The 18,456-nt window shown below is 41.0% G+C and overlaps 1 protein-coding gene across 2 annotated transcripts in view; it reads right to left on the reverse strand.

The window, feature by feature from the left end:
* MANBA (mannosidase beta) overlaps nucleotides 1-18,456 on the reverse strand; it is a 68,751-nt gene that overhangs the window by 25,786 nt on the left and 24,509 nt on the right. For both annotated transcript variants that reach the window (XM_026659875.2, XM_026659874.2), the window contains exons 5-9: nucleotides 17,827-17,950; nucleotides 14,351-14,526; nucleotides 10,556-10,666; nucleotides 3,751-3,902; nucleotides 2,632-2,749 (exon numbers count right to left, since the gene is read on the reverse strand). In XM_026659875.2, coding sequence (XP_026515660.1) covers nucleotides 2,632-2,749; nucleotides 3,751-3,902; nucleotides 10,556-10,666; nucleotides 14,351-14,526; nucleotides 17,827-17,950 — 681 coding nt within the window. The remainder of the gene's footprint in view (nucleotides 1-2,631; nucleotides 2,750-3,750; nucleotides 3,903-10,555; nucleotides 10,667-14,350; nucleotides 14,527-17,826; nucleotides 17,951-18,456) is intronic.

Below are 18,456 nucleotides of genomic sequence, written 5' to 3' on the forward strand. Positions count from 1 at the left end.
CTATGATTCTATGGGGTCTCATCTTTCCAGACAAGATGCCAGACAGAAAGATGAGAGCCAGCTAAGCACTTCCTGCAGTGAGAGGATGCCCTTCCATGAATGATTCAGTGGGTCTTTCCTAAAAGATCTGAAAACAATTTTTAAAAAATCCGTTAATAAATGCAAAATCACACAAGTTTTACAATGGAAAAAAGTGCAAAAATCAGTGCACAATCAGGCCTTATAAAAAATACAAACCTGTGCAGGCTCCATCGGAGATTGTGTAGAGACAAACACCCTTTATAAAGGTATGTCTCAAAAGTATCTAACGGTATTTAGCATACTAGCTCCAGTGAATTGTTACTTCTTTTTTCTTTGAGATATTATCCCATTACAGGACTTGACTTTGAATCATTTTCCAACTCTTTATAAGATAGCAAGAGAGGCAAGTTAAGTAGAATATTCATAATCATCAATATTAAAAAATTTCTTGGTTGATTTTCATAGAAGCCTCTCTTTAAAATCGAAGTTCAATTTTTTCAGAATGGGGGCCAAATTTTAGGTACCTACATCAATATTTAGGTTACTAAATAAGCCCTGACCTTGCAGTGAGTTCTGCCTGGGCATGGAGCTAAATGGCCTATTTAGGTTAAAGTACCTACAAATCAAAGAGAACTGTAGGTGTTCAGAAGCACTGAAAATCAGGGCCCTTGTTTAGGTGACCAAAATAGATTTAAGTGCCCAGTTTTAGGCACCAAGTTCCAATAATTTGGTCTCAGTATAAGGAATATCTAAGAATTTTCTCTCTTGTATAGGCAAATCTCAGAGAGAATGTCTATGCATGGACATATAAACAAACAGAGGGAAGAAGACCCTTTCATATACAATGCTAATGTAATGTTTCTCTTGCAAAAATCATAGTGTTCCGTTTTCATGTGCGTTATGCTGAATGGTAGATGTAGGCACACTTCTCAAGATTCTAACAACAAGCACAACTCATATACTCAGTGTCATCAAAAACCACTGATGTGTATTTACAGTCTTGTAAGTCAGAGCTATGTATCTAGTTCCACCATAGTGTTTGCAGCAGGAGTTCCCACTACAGTCACGTTTACTCATTTACAGCTTTCCCCAAAATATTCCTTTGGGGCTGAAATTTTCCATGCGTGGTCTCAGGCCAAAGTTGAAAGTTTTTGGGAAGTTTGAATTAAATCTCTTCAGCTGTTTTGAGGTTAAGAGGACTTTATTTTTTAAACAGAAATAAAAATTTTTACAGAAGGGAAAGTGCAACTACCTTAATTGTTGATGGGATTATTCAAAAATAGCTGGAACTATAAGCAGGGTAGTTAATTCTACTGATTGTGCAGGCAGTACTCACACTGTTGAGAATTTATTCGTGTACTCCCACAGGTTTCAGCGGTGCTACTCTCACAGAAGTAAGTAATCAGAATGAGTAAAAGGTCCCACAATCTCCATGCAGAACAAAAAAAAGCAAAGGTAAGCCACATTTGAGGGGGGGAAAGGTGAACACTTTTAGTTATAAATATTTTAAATCATGTGTTTGTGTAGCCCACTGTTTCATGAATGTTACAAGTCATCCTTTGTGCCCAATCCACAGAGAATTCTATTGGATATAGGTTCTTTTACGGCACTCATCACTATAGTACTTGAGCATCTTCCAGCAGTGCATTAGTCAACATGACTAACGTCTGTCACGTGCGGTTCTTTCTATCTCTCATCTTCTCTTCTGGAGAAAGAATTGTGCGAGCAGTGCAGCGCTTTGTTTTGGTTAGGTGTTGTCTGGGGAGTTTTGTGACAGCTCTGAGCTTCACCACAGGCTCATGCTCAAGCAGTTCATGCTTTCAGCTCTGGAGGTCTTAAGTTCAATTCCTGCTAACAGACAAGGTGACAGTTGTTACACTTGCAACTGTGCTGTTGTTATACACCTTTTTGGCGCATAACAACAGCAGTTACATTCTGCCCATGGCCTAAGGCAGGATAACTTTTAGGAAGGTGCTGTACCTAGAAGCAGACACTTATTGCCCATGGCCTATGACCTTCCCCTCATTTTTTCCTCTCCACTATTTTCTTTAAACAAACAAACATGAGAAACTAAAGAACAACATGCAAGGGATAGTTCCGTGGTTTGAGCATTGGCCTGCTAAACCCAGGGTTGTGAGTTCAATCCTTGAGGGGGCCACTTAAGGATCTGGGGCAAAATCAGTACTTGGTCTTGCTAGTGAAGGCAGGGGGCTGGACTCAATGACCTTTCAAGGTCCCTTCCAGCTCTAGGAGATAGGTATATCGCCATATATTATAAGATACATTTAATGTTAAGGTCGAGACGTTAGAGAGCACCTGTGCACACATGCAAAAGGAAATTCAAATGTTAGGCTAAGTTTTTAATTTTTGGGTACCCAACTTGCAAGACCTTAAAGGACCCTGATTTTCAGAGCACCTGTCTTATGAAAATGAGGCCCCTATATTGTTTCAAGTTGGGTATCCAGAAATCACTAGTTCCTTTTGAAAATTTAGCCCAGATTCCTGTACCAGTATTAACACAGCTATCTCATTCATACACCAGTATTTTCTATTTGTTATTTTCTTGTCAATTTGGAATACAGGAGCTGAGCTGTCCTGTTTATTTTTTACCATTATTCCTAGTTCATCGCAGATATCATAGAATTCATCTTGCTCATATACTCCTCCTCCCCATACACGAAGCGCATTCATGTTAGCATCAACTGTGGACTGCAAGATGAGCTTTAACCTGTTCAATACAAAGAGAATTAAATCAGGAGAGCTAACAGTTGTATGAAATTACCCCCCCCCCAACTCGATATCCAGGAGAAACCTACACATGCTTGTATCCTTTTTCTACATCTGTCCAATTTATGTATATCATTAGCAGACAGGCCAAGACTAGTAACTTTGACAGAAACACCATTCTGACACCCTAGAAATCTGTATAAATGTTCACTGCACTCCCAAAGCTACATTCTTGCAAATAAAAGGACTCAATCCTGCTAACACTCACCAAAGAGACCAGTGGGACTACTCATGGTAGTAGGCACTACACTCAGTAACAAGCGTTTGCAGGATTGGATCTTAATGTTCTATCCCAGAAAGAGTCAAACACCCTTCAAAAAATGTTTTATTAAAAAAAAAAATGTAAACAAACACTATATTTATCCAAGTAGCTCCTTTGATTTGTTATAGTCTTTTCCCTTTAGAGTTTACCCTGTTTTATATACATATTACCTTGAATTTGAATAATTTCCAACCATTTCTGAAACATATCTAGGAGTCTTTTTTCTCATACATTCTACAAAGCATGTTGCGAAAAGGTCAAAAACCAACAGATGCATTACGGCACCCTAAATGACATTTTAAAATCATATTGGGCCCAATTCTGCCAACCTCAGGTCATTCTGAGTAGACACCTTACCCTAGAAGTAGTCCCACTGCTAACAACCTGAGGGTGGCAGAATCAGGCTCTCTGAGGATTACCAATATCACCTAGGCTCCCTGAACTCATCCATCAACAACAACATCAGAACACTACCTTCATGCAAGAGTCAAATCTCTTCCCCTTTATTGACCTGATTTTTACTCCCCTTGCTCACACTGAATAGCACTCTACACTGAAGATAGTTCCACTGTTGATGTCAATGGGACTGCTCATAGAGTGAGTGCTAGTCACCATGAATAAGGAGGGGGAGAATCTGTCCCTTTGTATTCAATATCTAAAGAATACTGATTATGACTTACCTATCAGAGGAAACTCTGTCCTGGAAGGCATCTGCTGGAATCCAGTTGGATCCCTTAAAGAAGATGGGGAGTCCGTTGATCCTGAAGTAGAAACTCAGGCCTGGTGAACCAGGTATAGGCTCCTCAACCAGTTCCACTGTTCGAAAATAAGCCTGTGGAGAATTGAAATTTGTGCATTTTTAGAGCAATCAGAGACATGAAAAATATAAAAAAAGCAATCTAAAAACCTAACCTTCACCTTCAGGAATTGTTAGTTACATCTTTCATTTGTTAGTACACTATTGAGCCATTTCTAAAATAGGTAAAGTATAATAGTATAGGTCTTTCAAATGAAACCATTGTGCACGTTTTGCTAAACCATCTATGCACAATATCAACTTACTTTCATTTTAAGAGGAGCTTGAAATAGAAAATTGCCAGAAGTTTCTGGCTTATTAACAGAAAGAGAGCGTGTGCATATGTGCGCAGACTGCACATGCTGCAGCAGACTTGCATATGTCCTGTTTGAGACCAGTGAGAGAAATCCAGAAGCTGCATTAGATTAAACATTAATTGTATTTTATCCACACCTTCTCTTCTTATGGAAGGAGATTGCAGAACCCCAGCTGTGGAATTCTTTGCCAGACAAGATGATACTAAGCCCAAGCCTGACCACTCAGATCAAAATATGAGACCTATCTTTTTACTAAAGCCAGTTCCCCCAGTAATGACATCTTTCCCATGGCAACTATCCAAAGGAGAGGGGAGCTCGTTTGGACAGCTTAGTTATATTTGAATAGGTGCAGTTCAGCACTAAGATACCATGGTGACCAGCTCAGACATACAACAGCTAGATTAGATAAAGCTACAAGCAAGGCTGTTCCTGACTGCGGTCATGTAGAGTTACTCATCAAGCAGAGGCCTGCACATCCATTAGAGCTGCCCTTTCATCCTGACATCTGGTAGATCTGTGCTTGTGGATAGAGCATTATAAACTATGCAAGCTTTTTTAATCCTTTTCCTGTTTGTGGAAGAACAGGACTGGAGAGTGCTGGACTGTTTTGGGGACTGTTTATTTGGGCTAAGTCTACGCACTGTGCTGAAGAATATTTCGTTTGCACTGACAACTGTACAGTAAAGACTTCTGGGGCAATATGGAAGTGAGCAGTTATATAGTTATGTTGCCAGAAGCTGGGAATGAGCGACAGGGGATGGATTACTTGATGATTACCTGTTCTGTTCATTCCCTCTGGGGCACCTGGCGTTGGCCACTGTCGGAAGACACGATCCTGGGCTAGATGGACCTTTGGTCCGACCCAGAATGGCCGTTCTTATATTCTTAGCTATGTGACTGAATGAAGAGGTCAGAGGTGTCTCCCTACCTACAGTAGGAGCAGTTGGGAGACAGCTGCCATTTTAGGTTCCTGTTCAGCTGCAGAATGTTACTGAATGAGACTCTCTCTCTTTCAGGAATACATTATTCTTGTTATTTCTTTGTTGTTTTCCTTACTCTGATACAAGTTATCTAGATTAAAAAGAATATATCCAGTTTGCTCTTTGTGCATGTAAGACAAGTATCAGTACATGTGTTTCTTCCTATTGCTCAGTACAGGAGACAGAGAATTGTGAAATTAATTCAAATGAAGTGAGGGAAAAGTAACTGAGGAACTGCAGCCAACAAAACCAAAACAGTGAGTCTATGTCAGAACTTGGGGATTTCCTAGCTCTCGGGCCTAACCTTAAATTACTAAACTGCACCTCCCTCAAGATTAAATTATTATTTGCCGTAACATTTTCAAGATATCAGGCTCGAGAATTGAATTGGACATACATCGGGGTGAGTATGTATACTAGGAATGTAGCAGTAGGGGTCAACTTAATACAAATAAATACAATTAATACATTTACCAACTGGCGTAAAACATTTTAATTCCACAAATCAAGCATAGGCTGAATTCAAAAGGCCACTGACAATGCCCATAGTTTATTTTGTGAAATATTTTAATCTTATCAATCATACAAATACTGAGGGGGGAAAACAACAGTATTTCATATGGCAAGAAAAGAAACAACACACACTTTGTGCTACTTGGTTCCTGTTTGGTGCTCGAGTCAACTTGTGCAATGATTAGTTTTATCCTCATGCAGGCAATGTGTATGACAAACCAAACTTGTGATCACAGATCATCTGTCACAGACTGATCCCTCCTATGTCAAAGTAACGACCAAAACGTACACAAGGAAAAATAGAAGCAGAAGCCTGACCCAAATATTACAGTATGGGGCAGAAACCTGAATGATTGTTTCATATGCATACAAATTGCGCTACAGCAATACAAATAATAGACAATAGTAATTATAATACTGTACAGAAGCAGCCGCGGATTAACGCTAAATGGTGCTCAGATCCAGTATGATCAAAGAGTCCCCAATCATACAAAGGTCACTTCACACCAAACCAACGTGCTCAGGGTACTCTTGGCTCCCTACTGCCACTGCTCCTAACACACTCTGGGGCAGGCTCCCATCTCATGGATCCTTGAATCCAAACTTTAGGAGTCCATGGGTTCCCTACAAGCCCAGGGTCCAGAGCCACAGTTTCTGCCTTAATCCACCTCTGTACAGAAGGCCACTGGTTGAACTACATGTCAGCCCCATATCTGCATGTTTTTGGGGGAAGGTCATCTGTCTCTGTGACCCATGAACTCCTCAATGCCAACTGGCCAAGAAGGTTAAAGAATAACCTGATATGTATATTTTGGTTCACCTAAGAATGTTATGTGAGATCTTAAGCCAGGATCACACTGGTCATTAATATCATTGTGAAATGTATGAACAGATACTATGTAAAGAGTTAGGTATGTATACTGAAAATGTGTTGTAACGTCTGTATCAAGGCAGAGTTGACAAACAGGTTTTCTGTCAGACAAGAGATGTTTTTTCACCTGTCTCTCTGTTGGTATTTAAATTAAGCATTGTAAGTCAACACAATGGCTGCACATCTACCTACCAAATCAACAGAGGGATGTGAAATCAACAGGGATGAAGCAGAGACACAGGAAAAAACAAGCAACTAGAGCAGACAGGGGAGGGTTACTATGAGGACAGACAATTAACTTGGATAGAAGTAGAAGGCAAGGAGATACCCCTTTATCCTGCACCTAGGAAGTAAACAGGCAGTGCATTTACATGGGATCTTAATCAGCCTTGGTTGAAACACTGCAGAAGACATTTTGGGGTGATATAAACTTATTTAGAATGGAGATTACCCGGTTAAAGTTTAGTCTGTTGTAATTTTGTTTCATAGGTGACCCTTTTGTTTCCATTATCCTTACTCACTCTCTCTCAAATCTTGAATCTTTAATAATAAATGTATGATTGTCACCACTATACATATATCTCAGTGCTGTGGTATTAAACAAGGTGCTGATCCTGAGTTGAATCATACAAGCTAGTGTGTATATTGTTCCCTTGGGGACAGCAGACCTGGTATTTCTGTGAGTGCTCAATGGAAAAGGGGCTGGACTCTACAGGAGAACACTTCAAAGGAGCTCAAGGACTGGAAAACACCTGTTGTTAACTTTCAAGGTAAAGGAAGGGCTGGCATTGCCCAGAGGAGATTGTTTGGGTGGCTAAGACAGGTGGTGTCAAGGAGCTGACACCCAGTTAAGCACAAGCAAGTCCGCTTCTCAATGGAGAAGATGGTAACAAGATGATTCACAGTCTGGCCCCTTGAGATCTATCACCGTCTCTCTCTCTGGCTCTCCTTTTATGAGGAACTTAGCCTTAGGACTGACGCATTCTACCCATTCCTGGAATTTGTTGTTTCCCACATCTATGCTTCTTGAATATAAAATGATAAACAGAAGTTTCTCTCACACAACTCTGCAGCTCGCATCACCATCAAAATCAATCAGTAACCAGATTAGGGACAAGCTAAAGAATTCCAAGTCTTTGTCAAGCAAATCCGATCAATTGGAGGAACCAAAAAAGTCAGGATATGTTGACGGTTTTTGTGTGGAATAGATTTGGATTTGGGCGTTTAAAGGTGGGAAAGATACAGCGGGAGAGGAAGAGGCCCAGAGCTGAAAATCAGGAGAGAGAGCTAGAGCTAGGATACCTAAATAAATGAACACAAGATACTAAAATACTGTGATGATGCTTGTGGTGTAAATGCCAAGATGGATTAGACAGAGTCAGACAGGACAGCTGTGTTGGAGTGATGCTAAAAATCTAGTGGGGGGGAAAATACAGGTGGTTAAAAAAACCCAAGTATTAAAAACAGCAGCAGGATGGAGATAAAAAGCTCCAATAATGAGGCAGAAATGAGTGCAAGGAGGGAAAGAGAAAGATCTCAGAAAACAAACAAACAGGAGGGAGGGCAAGAGGTTTCAATAAGACTAAAGAGAGAATTAAAGCAGCAAGAAAACAAACAAACAAACAGGAGGGAGGGCAAGAGGTTTCAATAAGACTAAAGAGAGAATTAAAGTGGCAAGAAGTTGTTTGATGGAGCCATGGAAGGGGAGAAAGAGGCTATGGATAACCAACAGAGCTGGACAAAGGCACTCCCGCATTCCAGAAAACACTTACTCTTTATGCTGGCTTTTGCTAGGATTTTATTCTGCAATCTTCTGAGAAACAAATTCCAACCCAAATAATTTAAATTATAGAAAAGGAAAAATAAGACCCTGAGTCTGGTTCTTGGCCATGTTCTGAGTTGTTTATGCCATACTTACAGCCTAAAGAGGCTGGAACGTAGACAGATCCCATCATCCACGAATTCCTCTGCCTCAGAGGGGTTCTCTCCTCGAGTAGGATTGGTGTGATGATCCTATGCTGCCCTCAGTATAGGGGCAGGACAGAGGCAGGAGAGGTGTATCAAAGGAGGGAGAAGGAGGCTGTAGAAAGCCACCGAACAGCCTTGGAGACTGCACTAACTTACTCTGAGTATTGCACCAGTCCTAACACTGGGCAGCTGCAAAGGTGGTGTAACGCTACTCAGAATGTGTGTATGTCTCTCTCCCTGCTCAAGTTAGGTGGATGTGCAATAGGTACAGAAAAGTCATTTTTAAATACTTTCTCTTTATATAGCTTAATTTCACTTACAAGGGCAGCAATGGAATGAAACTAGAAACTTCACAACGATTTTTAGAAATATATCTGTCCCTGTTGGAATCTCCAGAACCACTCCCAGTTCCTGAGTCTCTGGATGAATGTTACCACTATTCTACTCCTTCCCAGCAGAAATTCCAGCCTGCTGGCATAAGAGCGAATCCTCCTGGGATGTGCAAGAAAGGGAAGAGATTATATGGAGCCTTTCCTCCTTGTGCAGCTGCAGGGCAGGATTTTACAGAGTGACAGGGAGGAAGACCAGCTGCCATGTGAGCCAGTACAATAGGGTCCTATGTGGGGGTGACCTGCTGGCTAGGGGCCATAGCCTATAGACCAGACCTCAGCAGGTATTCTGAGGTGGCATTTTGCTTCTTTAAAAGGACCAACAATGTCCTGTGTACTGCTGTGAATCCCAGTGACCATTCTGCCACGCATCAACGTGGGGGCTCCTGGAGCACCTGCCCAATAGGAATCACTTTGCTTCCCCAATACCATGTGGCTTGCTCACAAGATTATATAGATGTTATTTTCTACACCATGGTTTTCTAAACCTAAAATCACTTTCCAAAACTCCATGCTGAGTTTATCTTGTTGCACATAAAAAAAACCAAACCTATATTTTGAACTATACTGAAAATATTGATCATGAATTATCTTCATCACTCTGAACACAAACTTTGGGCCCAATCCTGTTAACACTTAGCAGGACTGGTCATGATGGAAGGTAACTACAATGAGAAGTGACTTCAACAGGGCTTCTCACAGTAGTAAGTACTACAATGAACAGCATTTGCAGGAACATAGCTTCTGGACTAATTTTCAGTGGTGCAAAACACATACATATCATCTAGCAAATGTACAGATTTATTTAGTAGTTTCCTTAAGCTTATAGCATGTAGGACCCAGTCTAATTTTATCTGAATTTTTGAATAGGTTGAAGATTTGTGAGTGGTTCTTTAATGTCCCAAATCTTCTGAACATCCTAGTAATTAATGAAAAAGCTTTCTTCTATAAACAGGTACTTTACAAAATCTATTACATTGGGTAAAATAAAGTACCTAATTGCTACTTAGGCGTTCAAATTTGTGATACTGCTTTCCTCTGAAAGCTGGGACTCATACAGTTGTGTGTTTTCAACATATCCGGTATGCTCTAGTAATTGAAGTTACTTCAAATTTGTGCCTCACAGCACATCCCAAAAGTTTTATACACTGAAATTCCAAATAAACTTCTCTTTTTAAAAACAAATTAAATATAATTATACACAAGTTTTTTTCAATGTGTGTTACCAAACCATCAATGGTAAATTTCATGTTCATTGCATAATATAATTTATCACACCTGAAGATGACAAGCAAAATCCCACAATGTTTAAACAAATAGCTTTTAGTTTGGTTGGTTGTTTTTTTTCCCCTCAGTTTGAGAATTTTAAAAACAAACAAAACATCTTTTCTTTTTTAAATTTCAAATTAGTTTGCAAGTTGTCCCCTAGTCAGACTGGAAGTGCAGGTTTCGGCACAAGTGAAAGCTGACAGCGTGTTAGTTACCTTATATCTAGGGCTCCAGAAAATCCTGTTTCTAAATAATGGTCTTGTGTAAAAATTACAACCCAGCAGAACATTTTCTAATACTGCTTGAGAGCTACTGGGTTATTCAGTGACGCTTCCTGACATTAACTTCCTACATACATTATTAATTGAGAGGATTTATGTACCTTCGAAAATTTCTCAATCTTGTATCCTGCCCCCATGTTGAAAGTTGTTGTCATGTCATATCCAGTTTGGTTTCCATGGCCACTAGGCCACCAAGTCTGCACTGTAGCACTCTTAAGGAGGGAGGAAACAAAAACAAAAAACAATTAGAAGCTAAGGTCAGAACAGCTTGTGTGAAGTTAGGCATGTGTCTCACAATAACAACTGTGCATCCAGTAGGAGATTTTCAAACACATAAATGGCAGTTGGGCCCCAGCTGGAAGGGGATAAAATGGGATCCAGCCAGGGCCACCCCGCCCCACAGCACCAGAACTATACAGGGGAGACCCACCCCATTACAGGGGCACTAGAATCCCGGAAGTTCCTCCCCTTCCTCCCTCCCGCCCCCCCACCAACACATGGCCTTGGGGGAAAAGTGCAGAGGAGCCTGTCGAAGACTCCAGCTAGTCAGAGCAGAAGCAGTCAGAGCAGTGACTTCTGGAGATTCAAAGAATTTTGTAGTTTGGACTGGACTTTCTCTGATCTGTGCTGATCGGCTGTTTGCTTGAACCTGCACCTTCTTCCTCCCTCAGTCTCACACCATACCTGCTTGTGTGTTCTACCCCATCCCTGCTTGTGTGTTCTACCCCGTCCCTCACCCTGTATCTGTCTCATCTATTTCAACTGTAAGCTCTTCAATGCAGAGACTGTCTCCTACTCTGTGTTTGTACAGCACCTAGCACAATGGGGCCCCATTCTTGGCTGGCCCTCAGGCACTATTGTAATAAACATTATTAATAAATAAAACAACAATATAACAATAAATAATAATGATAATACCCATTGAATGGAAAGGGGAGATAGGCACCTAATTGCCGTTTGTACCTTTGAAAACCTTCCCCCTCATCTATCGTGTGTGAAACTAAATATTTACCTGTAGCCACCTCTTCAAGTACAATCCGGGTCAAATGTTGGTTGCACTCACTGGTTCAGTTAAATTGAGCTTTTAAATAAAAGAAAAGGATCCATCCCCTTCTCAGGCTTCAGGCCTTTGACTTTTTCCTCCATATTATTAGTTTTTATTGATTTAATTTCTGGAAACAAAAAAAAAGGAACTTTCCCCCTGTGATTTAGTATCATCTTGTTTTCCCAAAAGAGATGGAGCAAGGTTAACAGCATCCATTTCATATAGTTATATCTTCATGCCAACAACATACTATAGCTGCCCAGTTCTATAACTTACTATGAGCTGCATTCACCAGTTCAGTACACAAATTGGGGAAAGAAAGCAGTAATATGTGCACCAAACAAAGGAAGGATCAAAAAAGAATATGTTAATGCAAGAGGTGCCAGGATCTTTTTGCATAAAACCAGGCCAAAGAACACCTCAGTAATATGATTTGCTGTAGCCATACTCAGACATAATCAGCTATAGCCACTTATTTCAGCTTCCATGATCTGGAATTATCTTAAGCAATAGTGTCTGAGTACTAATCTGGACATTCAAGGGATAAAAACTGAAGCATAAAAATCAGATCATGCCTCATCAAATATGGAGTGGCTTTAGAAAGCTAGACACAAATGGAGCTTTCTTATTGGTTGGTAATGATGTCATACCCATATCCATCTATAAGCAAGCAATTTCAGAACAGCAAGAAAACACTGTGCAGTGAATTTCAGGGTGATTATTGTACATCTCAGGTTGTTACAATCCACTTGAGCAGTCTCGGACCTAGATCATCATCTGAAGTGAGCTCTCATTGACCAGAAATTCATTTCTTGCCAGGTCTTGCTGTTTGTCACACCATGCAAATCTGTTGCACAGAGTATGGGCTCAGTCTGGCTCATAGATATGTAACAGCACACTGCTGTGTCTCTTGTAAAATCAGCTGCTGTGAATTCATGCAGCAAAAGCCCTTTATGTACGAAGAACAACAACACATTGTTGTCTCTGCTCTGAGGGCACCATTTCCTCACAAACTACTCTCAGGCTCATGGTTGTATTTTATTAACCAATTTCTTCCCCGGGGCAGAGGAGGGGGGAATGCACCAAAGCACAAAATCATGTTCAGTTTCATATCACACTGTATGTATTACTGCAGACTAAAAAGGCTCACTAAAGGCTAATATTTGTTTTTAAACAAAACCCTCTAGAGCCTTGATATTTGTACTTCTTCATGTAGCCATCTGCCAGTGGTCAATAATAGTCCCTTTTAAAATAATGAAAACATCTGAATCAACCTTGGCCACACACACCACTCTCCACTCCCAGATTCACCTTAATAGGTGTTTCTTCTCCACACACACAGCACATAGGAGTCCTTGGGAATATAAACCAAATACCTTTCAACAGGGGGAAAAAATCTACACATTTAAATTACATAGCAAAATTAAGTTAACAAAACCAGAAAAATGTATGAAGGGTATGGCAGATCCCCATAGTCTCAGAGGTTATTAATTGGGTTTGTCAGGAGCCCAAGATTCTTGTTCTCAACAGCGTCCACACCCACAAATCCAATTAGACTCAGTGGTGGTCAAATGGGAGGAGGATCCCCTCAGCTTGTTTGCCCCACTCCAAAGAAGTCAGCATCACCAGCTCCTGCTCTGGTCAGCTAGTGCCAGACCCTGGTTCAGGTCCGCTGCTGTCAAGTTCAGTTCTGTAGAGGCACCTCCACTAGGTCCAGATCTCAAGGCAGGAAAGAACCACTACTCCATTTTACTCATCCTGGGCTCATTGCCCAATGCAAGCCCGTTACTTCTCAGCACAGGTTGACCCTTTTCTCCAGAGTCTCTCTAATAATTTCATAACTACATTTACAGGACAAATTTAATAGAATTCCTAAAAACATAAGCACAAAACACTATGGAACTACATGGAAGTGAAATTAGAATTTATGTAAATTAACCTTGCCAGTAGCTAGCCTTTCACCCACTGCGAGGTGGGGGATGGGAGAAGGGTTGGACAGAGAGAGCTTCTGTTCATTCTAACTCTAGGGTGTATACCTATTCATCTATTTTCAGTTGTGTTTCTCCTCTCCCAAGGAGTGCTTCATTTCTCTGACACTCCACATGTCTTCAAGGATCCCTCAACTCAAGGGACTAAATTCAGAACTAGTGAAAGAGGTGCAACTTCACTAATTTTGCACCCTCCTCCCGGCTAGCCAAATTCTATACATGACTCGTTTGCCCTCAGGTATACAAAGGTATCATTACTGTTTGTATGAGGAATGCTTTTCCCTCCTCCTCTAAGGGCCAAACATATTGCATCCTGACAACCGTAGTACCTATCTGCCCAGAAAACAATGGTCTGGGACAGGAAATAGTGCTATCATATAGGATCACAGAACTGCCATACTGGAGTAGACCTGAGATCCATGTAGTCCAGTATCCTGTCTGACAGTGGTCAGTACCAGATGCTTCACAGGAAGGTGAAAGAAACCCACAGTAGGTAGATGTGGGATAATCTGCACAATATGTACCAACAAGAAGAAGGGTTTTGAGGATTAACACCAGCACAACGATTTCCCGGCCAACAAAAGCAAGAGATGATGTGACCTCTCTCTGTCTCTCACTTATTAGGAGTGAAATGCCAGATATCCCATCCACACTGCTCTTTGGTGTCCTAATGGAGGAGTCAGTTGTGAGAAGGTAAGAGAGCTGTTCCCCTGCCCTAAAAGGCGTCAGGCACAGTCAACACAGCAGAGATGAGGAAAGTGAATGGGAAAATTAAAACTGTGCTGGAAACATCTTGCATTTTCTTTCAAGCAACCAGAAGGAAACGTTTTGTTACTTGGACTGTTCAGGATTCACCCCCTCACCTTATTGATGTTTACGAGCAGCACAATTCTGCCTTCTCCAGGAGGAAGTTCTGCAGTATAGGTTTGCTGTGTTTGCAACTTAGGAATGTTCACTGTCACGAGACCAACAACTGGCTTTGAGCTGACTACATCAAAAACAGACTCTATTTCAAGACTCCACTGCTGAGCACTCTTCACTAAGCAAAGAAAACAAATTGTATTTATTTATATTTCTATACATACTAATTCACATGTCCCTAGTCTTATTAAAGATACAATTACACACACACACACAATTTTGTTTTGCTTTTGAACAGGACCTATGCTTCACTGTTTAGTGCATTTGATACCTATGTTTACGTTTGCTCATTCAGACAAGGACTATGCACAGTGTAATGGAAATTTGTAACTCATTTTTTCCCCCATTCCTAAACAACATACAACCTTTGAAAGTTCTGTACAACATAGAGCATGAAGCTCTCATTCTTTATCATTAAGAAGGAACTTTTCCCACTCAACTTCCACAGTCATTATGTTTGCTTTGTCAGTATTCATATGAGCATAGGTCTCTTCGGGAAAGGTCGCAATCACAAGGCAACACAATCACTTTTATCTACTGAACAAAAACAGTATTAATAATAAATGAGCCAAATTCATCCACCATTAATGTTGCCAACTTTCTAATTATTGAAAACCGGACACTACAGCAGGAGTGTCAGAAGCTCCCACCGCACCCTGCTCCGCCTTTTCACCCCCAAGCCATACCCCTACTCTGCCTCTTCCCTCGAGGCCAATGATCTCCCTTTCCTTCTTGCTTGATCCTCTCCACCTCCCTCCCGCCCTCAGCTGTGCTCCCTCTGCTCTGGGGCTGCAGCCCCTGATGTGGAGTTTGCTTGCCCATGACACATAGGTAGGTGGTGGCCCTGACTGAGCCGGGGCTGTGCAGGTTGATGACCCGGCACCCGACCCCCGCCCGCAGCACCAGGTCCCCCTTCAACCGGACTTTCTGGTAGACAACCAGATACCTGGCAACCCTACCCCCCATGTCACTAGATAAAATGAACTGAGTTATGCTGGGGATGAATTGGGCCCACTGTGTCTAAACCTGATGGGTCCGTATGTTTGTTTCTCTTTTGTCACTGAAGCGTGTTAGAGGAAACATGCTAATGACTACTTGTCTGCTATCTCTCTGCACTTATGCCAAAGTGTTCTCTTGCTTAAAGAATGATTCATTAACAAGGTAATCTGGTGAAAGGGGTATCTCCAACTAATGTTTGCTGAAACTTCCTGTTAATGTGTTAACTTTGTAATTAAACTATGTATACGCAAAGGCTGGCTAACCCTTTACTTTGCATAAACCAGCTGAATATGCTTCCTGGGGGTGGGGTTCTCAAGTTTAACCCATGAACATCTATGCAGCTCTTTGGACTCCTGTTAAGGACATGTGTACGTGTGTGTGTACGTGTGTATTCCCCCACTTCCTCACAGGGGTCATCCCTCTTGGAGTGGGTGTGGGGCAGCAGAGTCTAGTGATGGCAAATGGAGGTACCTGGTAGTGTTTCTGTAGTAGTCTCAGCTGTGGCCCTGTATTTCTTACCCTTCTTCTTGTAACAAAGATATTGGCAAAACACAGCTGAATACTGTGCATGCACAAAGGCAAACAAAACAGGGGAGACGTAGTATTTTTTTATTATTATTACAAGAAAATTTGCACTGGTCTAATCATTTTTCCTGCTTCTGTTTCTTCCACTGGTCATTCTGCCTGTACAATAATATAACAATGCAAGAACCACTGAAAAAACAGGACTATAAAACCCTTTTGTTTAATCTCCATTGTTAACTGCCAATTTCCTCTCTGTGTGTATCATAGATCTACTTCCTTCTGATAGTTAAGTTGTAGTATCTCCATTTTGATTTGGGATAAAAGAGAAAGCAGTTTCTCTCCAAACAAAATTCATCCCTGGTGTAACTTCACTGGCTTAAGAGAATTCATTGGGATGAATTTGGCCCAAAGCTGACATCACGCCTGCACAGAGGGCATGATTTTCAGAAGTGCTGAGCACCCAAAATTCACATTAAAGTCAATGAGAGCTGTGGGTGGGGAAAATCAAGGTTAGAGACACTACATAAAGGTCAAAACCATCAACTTTCCCCCAGATGCACTTTTCCCCCTCCCTTCCCCTGGCATGAGAGGCCAAGCCATTCCTGAACTCCTGGCACTAGATGGGAAAAAAAGGGAACAAGGGCTCCTTTAGGGATCCAGTGGTCAGGAGGCTATGACTCAACGATCTGGCAAGCAACACAAGTGACTGCGCTGTTTCAACACAGCACAAGTTGCTGATTCATTGTTTATTCTTTCAAATTTCAGTCTCTTAATTTTAATGAGCTCGGTCTCCAGGTTGGACTCCGAAAGCTTTATCTGCCGAATGAGAGGGCCCTGCTGCCTTATCCAACAAGCCATCCCTTGGCTGCCAGCAGGTGGAGTTGTGAGGATGTGGGAGGAACCAGGCAGCACTTACATATCTGAACTTCCCAGAAGCTGTACTGAGTCTATGCTGAGGCTTTCCATTGAAATTTCAACTGCGTTAATTCTGGCTGAGAGCTGGAGCTATTTTTGGAAGCTATAAAAGCATCCAGGGAAGTGACGTCTTCCCCTTCCATTTAGACACAACATCTTTCTTCGTAAAGCGTGAAATTCAGCCCAGTGATGAGGGCACGCACACTACCCACCCGCCCTATGTTAAGTGGGTCTTGCATGGAGCGGAGGGTAGTGTGGGTGGTCTCTACTGGCATGCATTACACTTGCAGACAGTTGAAACAGAAAATAAACTAATTTTGTTCAGCTTCCACAATCTTCAATACCAATGAAAGACAAACAAATGGCAGAGCCAGGCAAGGAAACCGGTTAGGTGGCAAACATGCAATGGGAAGTCCTCTCAAATTGCAGCTTGAGAAAAACAATCTTTGCACATCATAGTTGCTTTTCTGTTCTAGTCTCTTCCATGAGCCCTGAAATTTCAGCACTGTTGAAACTGTGCTGACACTGCACTTGTCAACTCAAGACAGAACTACTGCTCAAACAGCAGCACTATCTGTTTGGGTTTTTTTAAATGGAAGTGTAAGAGTCAGGGGAGAGAAGAGAGCAATTTATATGGGAAGTTTAAGTGAACAGACAAGCTGATGCAAAAGTAATGCTCTAAAACAACAGAACAGGACAGAGATAAATCACTATTATAAACCTAACACACATTTTTTGATGCACTGCTGGTCTCTTTATGCAATACAGAGTTTGCATTCTGGACTTTTAATAATTTTACCATTATTATTTATACTTCAGTAATGAGATTTGGACTCCATTGTACTCAGCACTGTCCATACAAACAACAAAAAATAGTTCTTATGTTCCTATTCCAATTTACTAAGTAACTGAACTTAGAATAAGACGTCTGTATTTCTCAAGTGAAACAAGAATAAAGGGCAATATCATCATGACTTACCATAGCTGGGGGTCAAAGTGAAGTAGATCAGGTGACAAAGGTTATAGGCTTCAATTCTAACATCTTTCCAAATTCCTTGAGTGGGAAAAGAGGGACCCCAGTCCCAACTGAACGAAGATTGTTCCTGGAATACAGAAAGATGTAGCACAAGTATGTATTTTTCACTTAGGGACTATTATTGTTCCAGACAATAAACAGACTCTTTATAAAAATTATCTACTGTATCTAAATAAAATATTCCTATAAACCAAATAAAAGGTTCTCCAATTTCCAATAACTCAGGAAGAACATACAGTATCTTTTCCTTACTCTTTGGCTAAAATCTGCTGAGAGTTAAAACCATACAAAATCAGTGGGAGAGCAAAATCACACCTACCCCCTCCCTTAAAAAAACAAACAAACAAAAAACACCAAAAAATTCAATAGCAGCAAACCAGCAGTTACTCTCAAAACAGTTCTGACTTATCCACAGTCTTAAAGTCAACCTTTAATTTTAAATGTAAGAGACAAAGAAAGGAATAGCACATTGATGGATAAAGGTGTTTACAATAATTTAAAGGGATACTATCAAAGAAATATCACAGGAGCATGAAAATGTTATGTCTACTATTGTTACCAGTAACACAGACT

Source organism: Terrapene carolina, unplaced genomic scaffold, assembly GCF_002925995.2.
Source record: "Terrapene carolina triunguis isolate 2854851 unplaced genomic scaffold, T_m_triunguis-2.0 Scaffold706, whole genome shotgun sequence".
Taxonomy (NCBI): domain Eukaryota; kingdom Metazoa; phylum Chordata; order Testudines; family Emydidae; genus Terrapene; species Terrapene triunguis.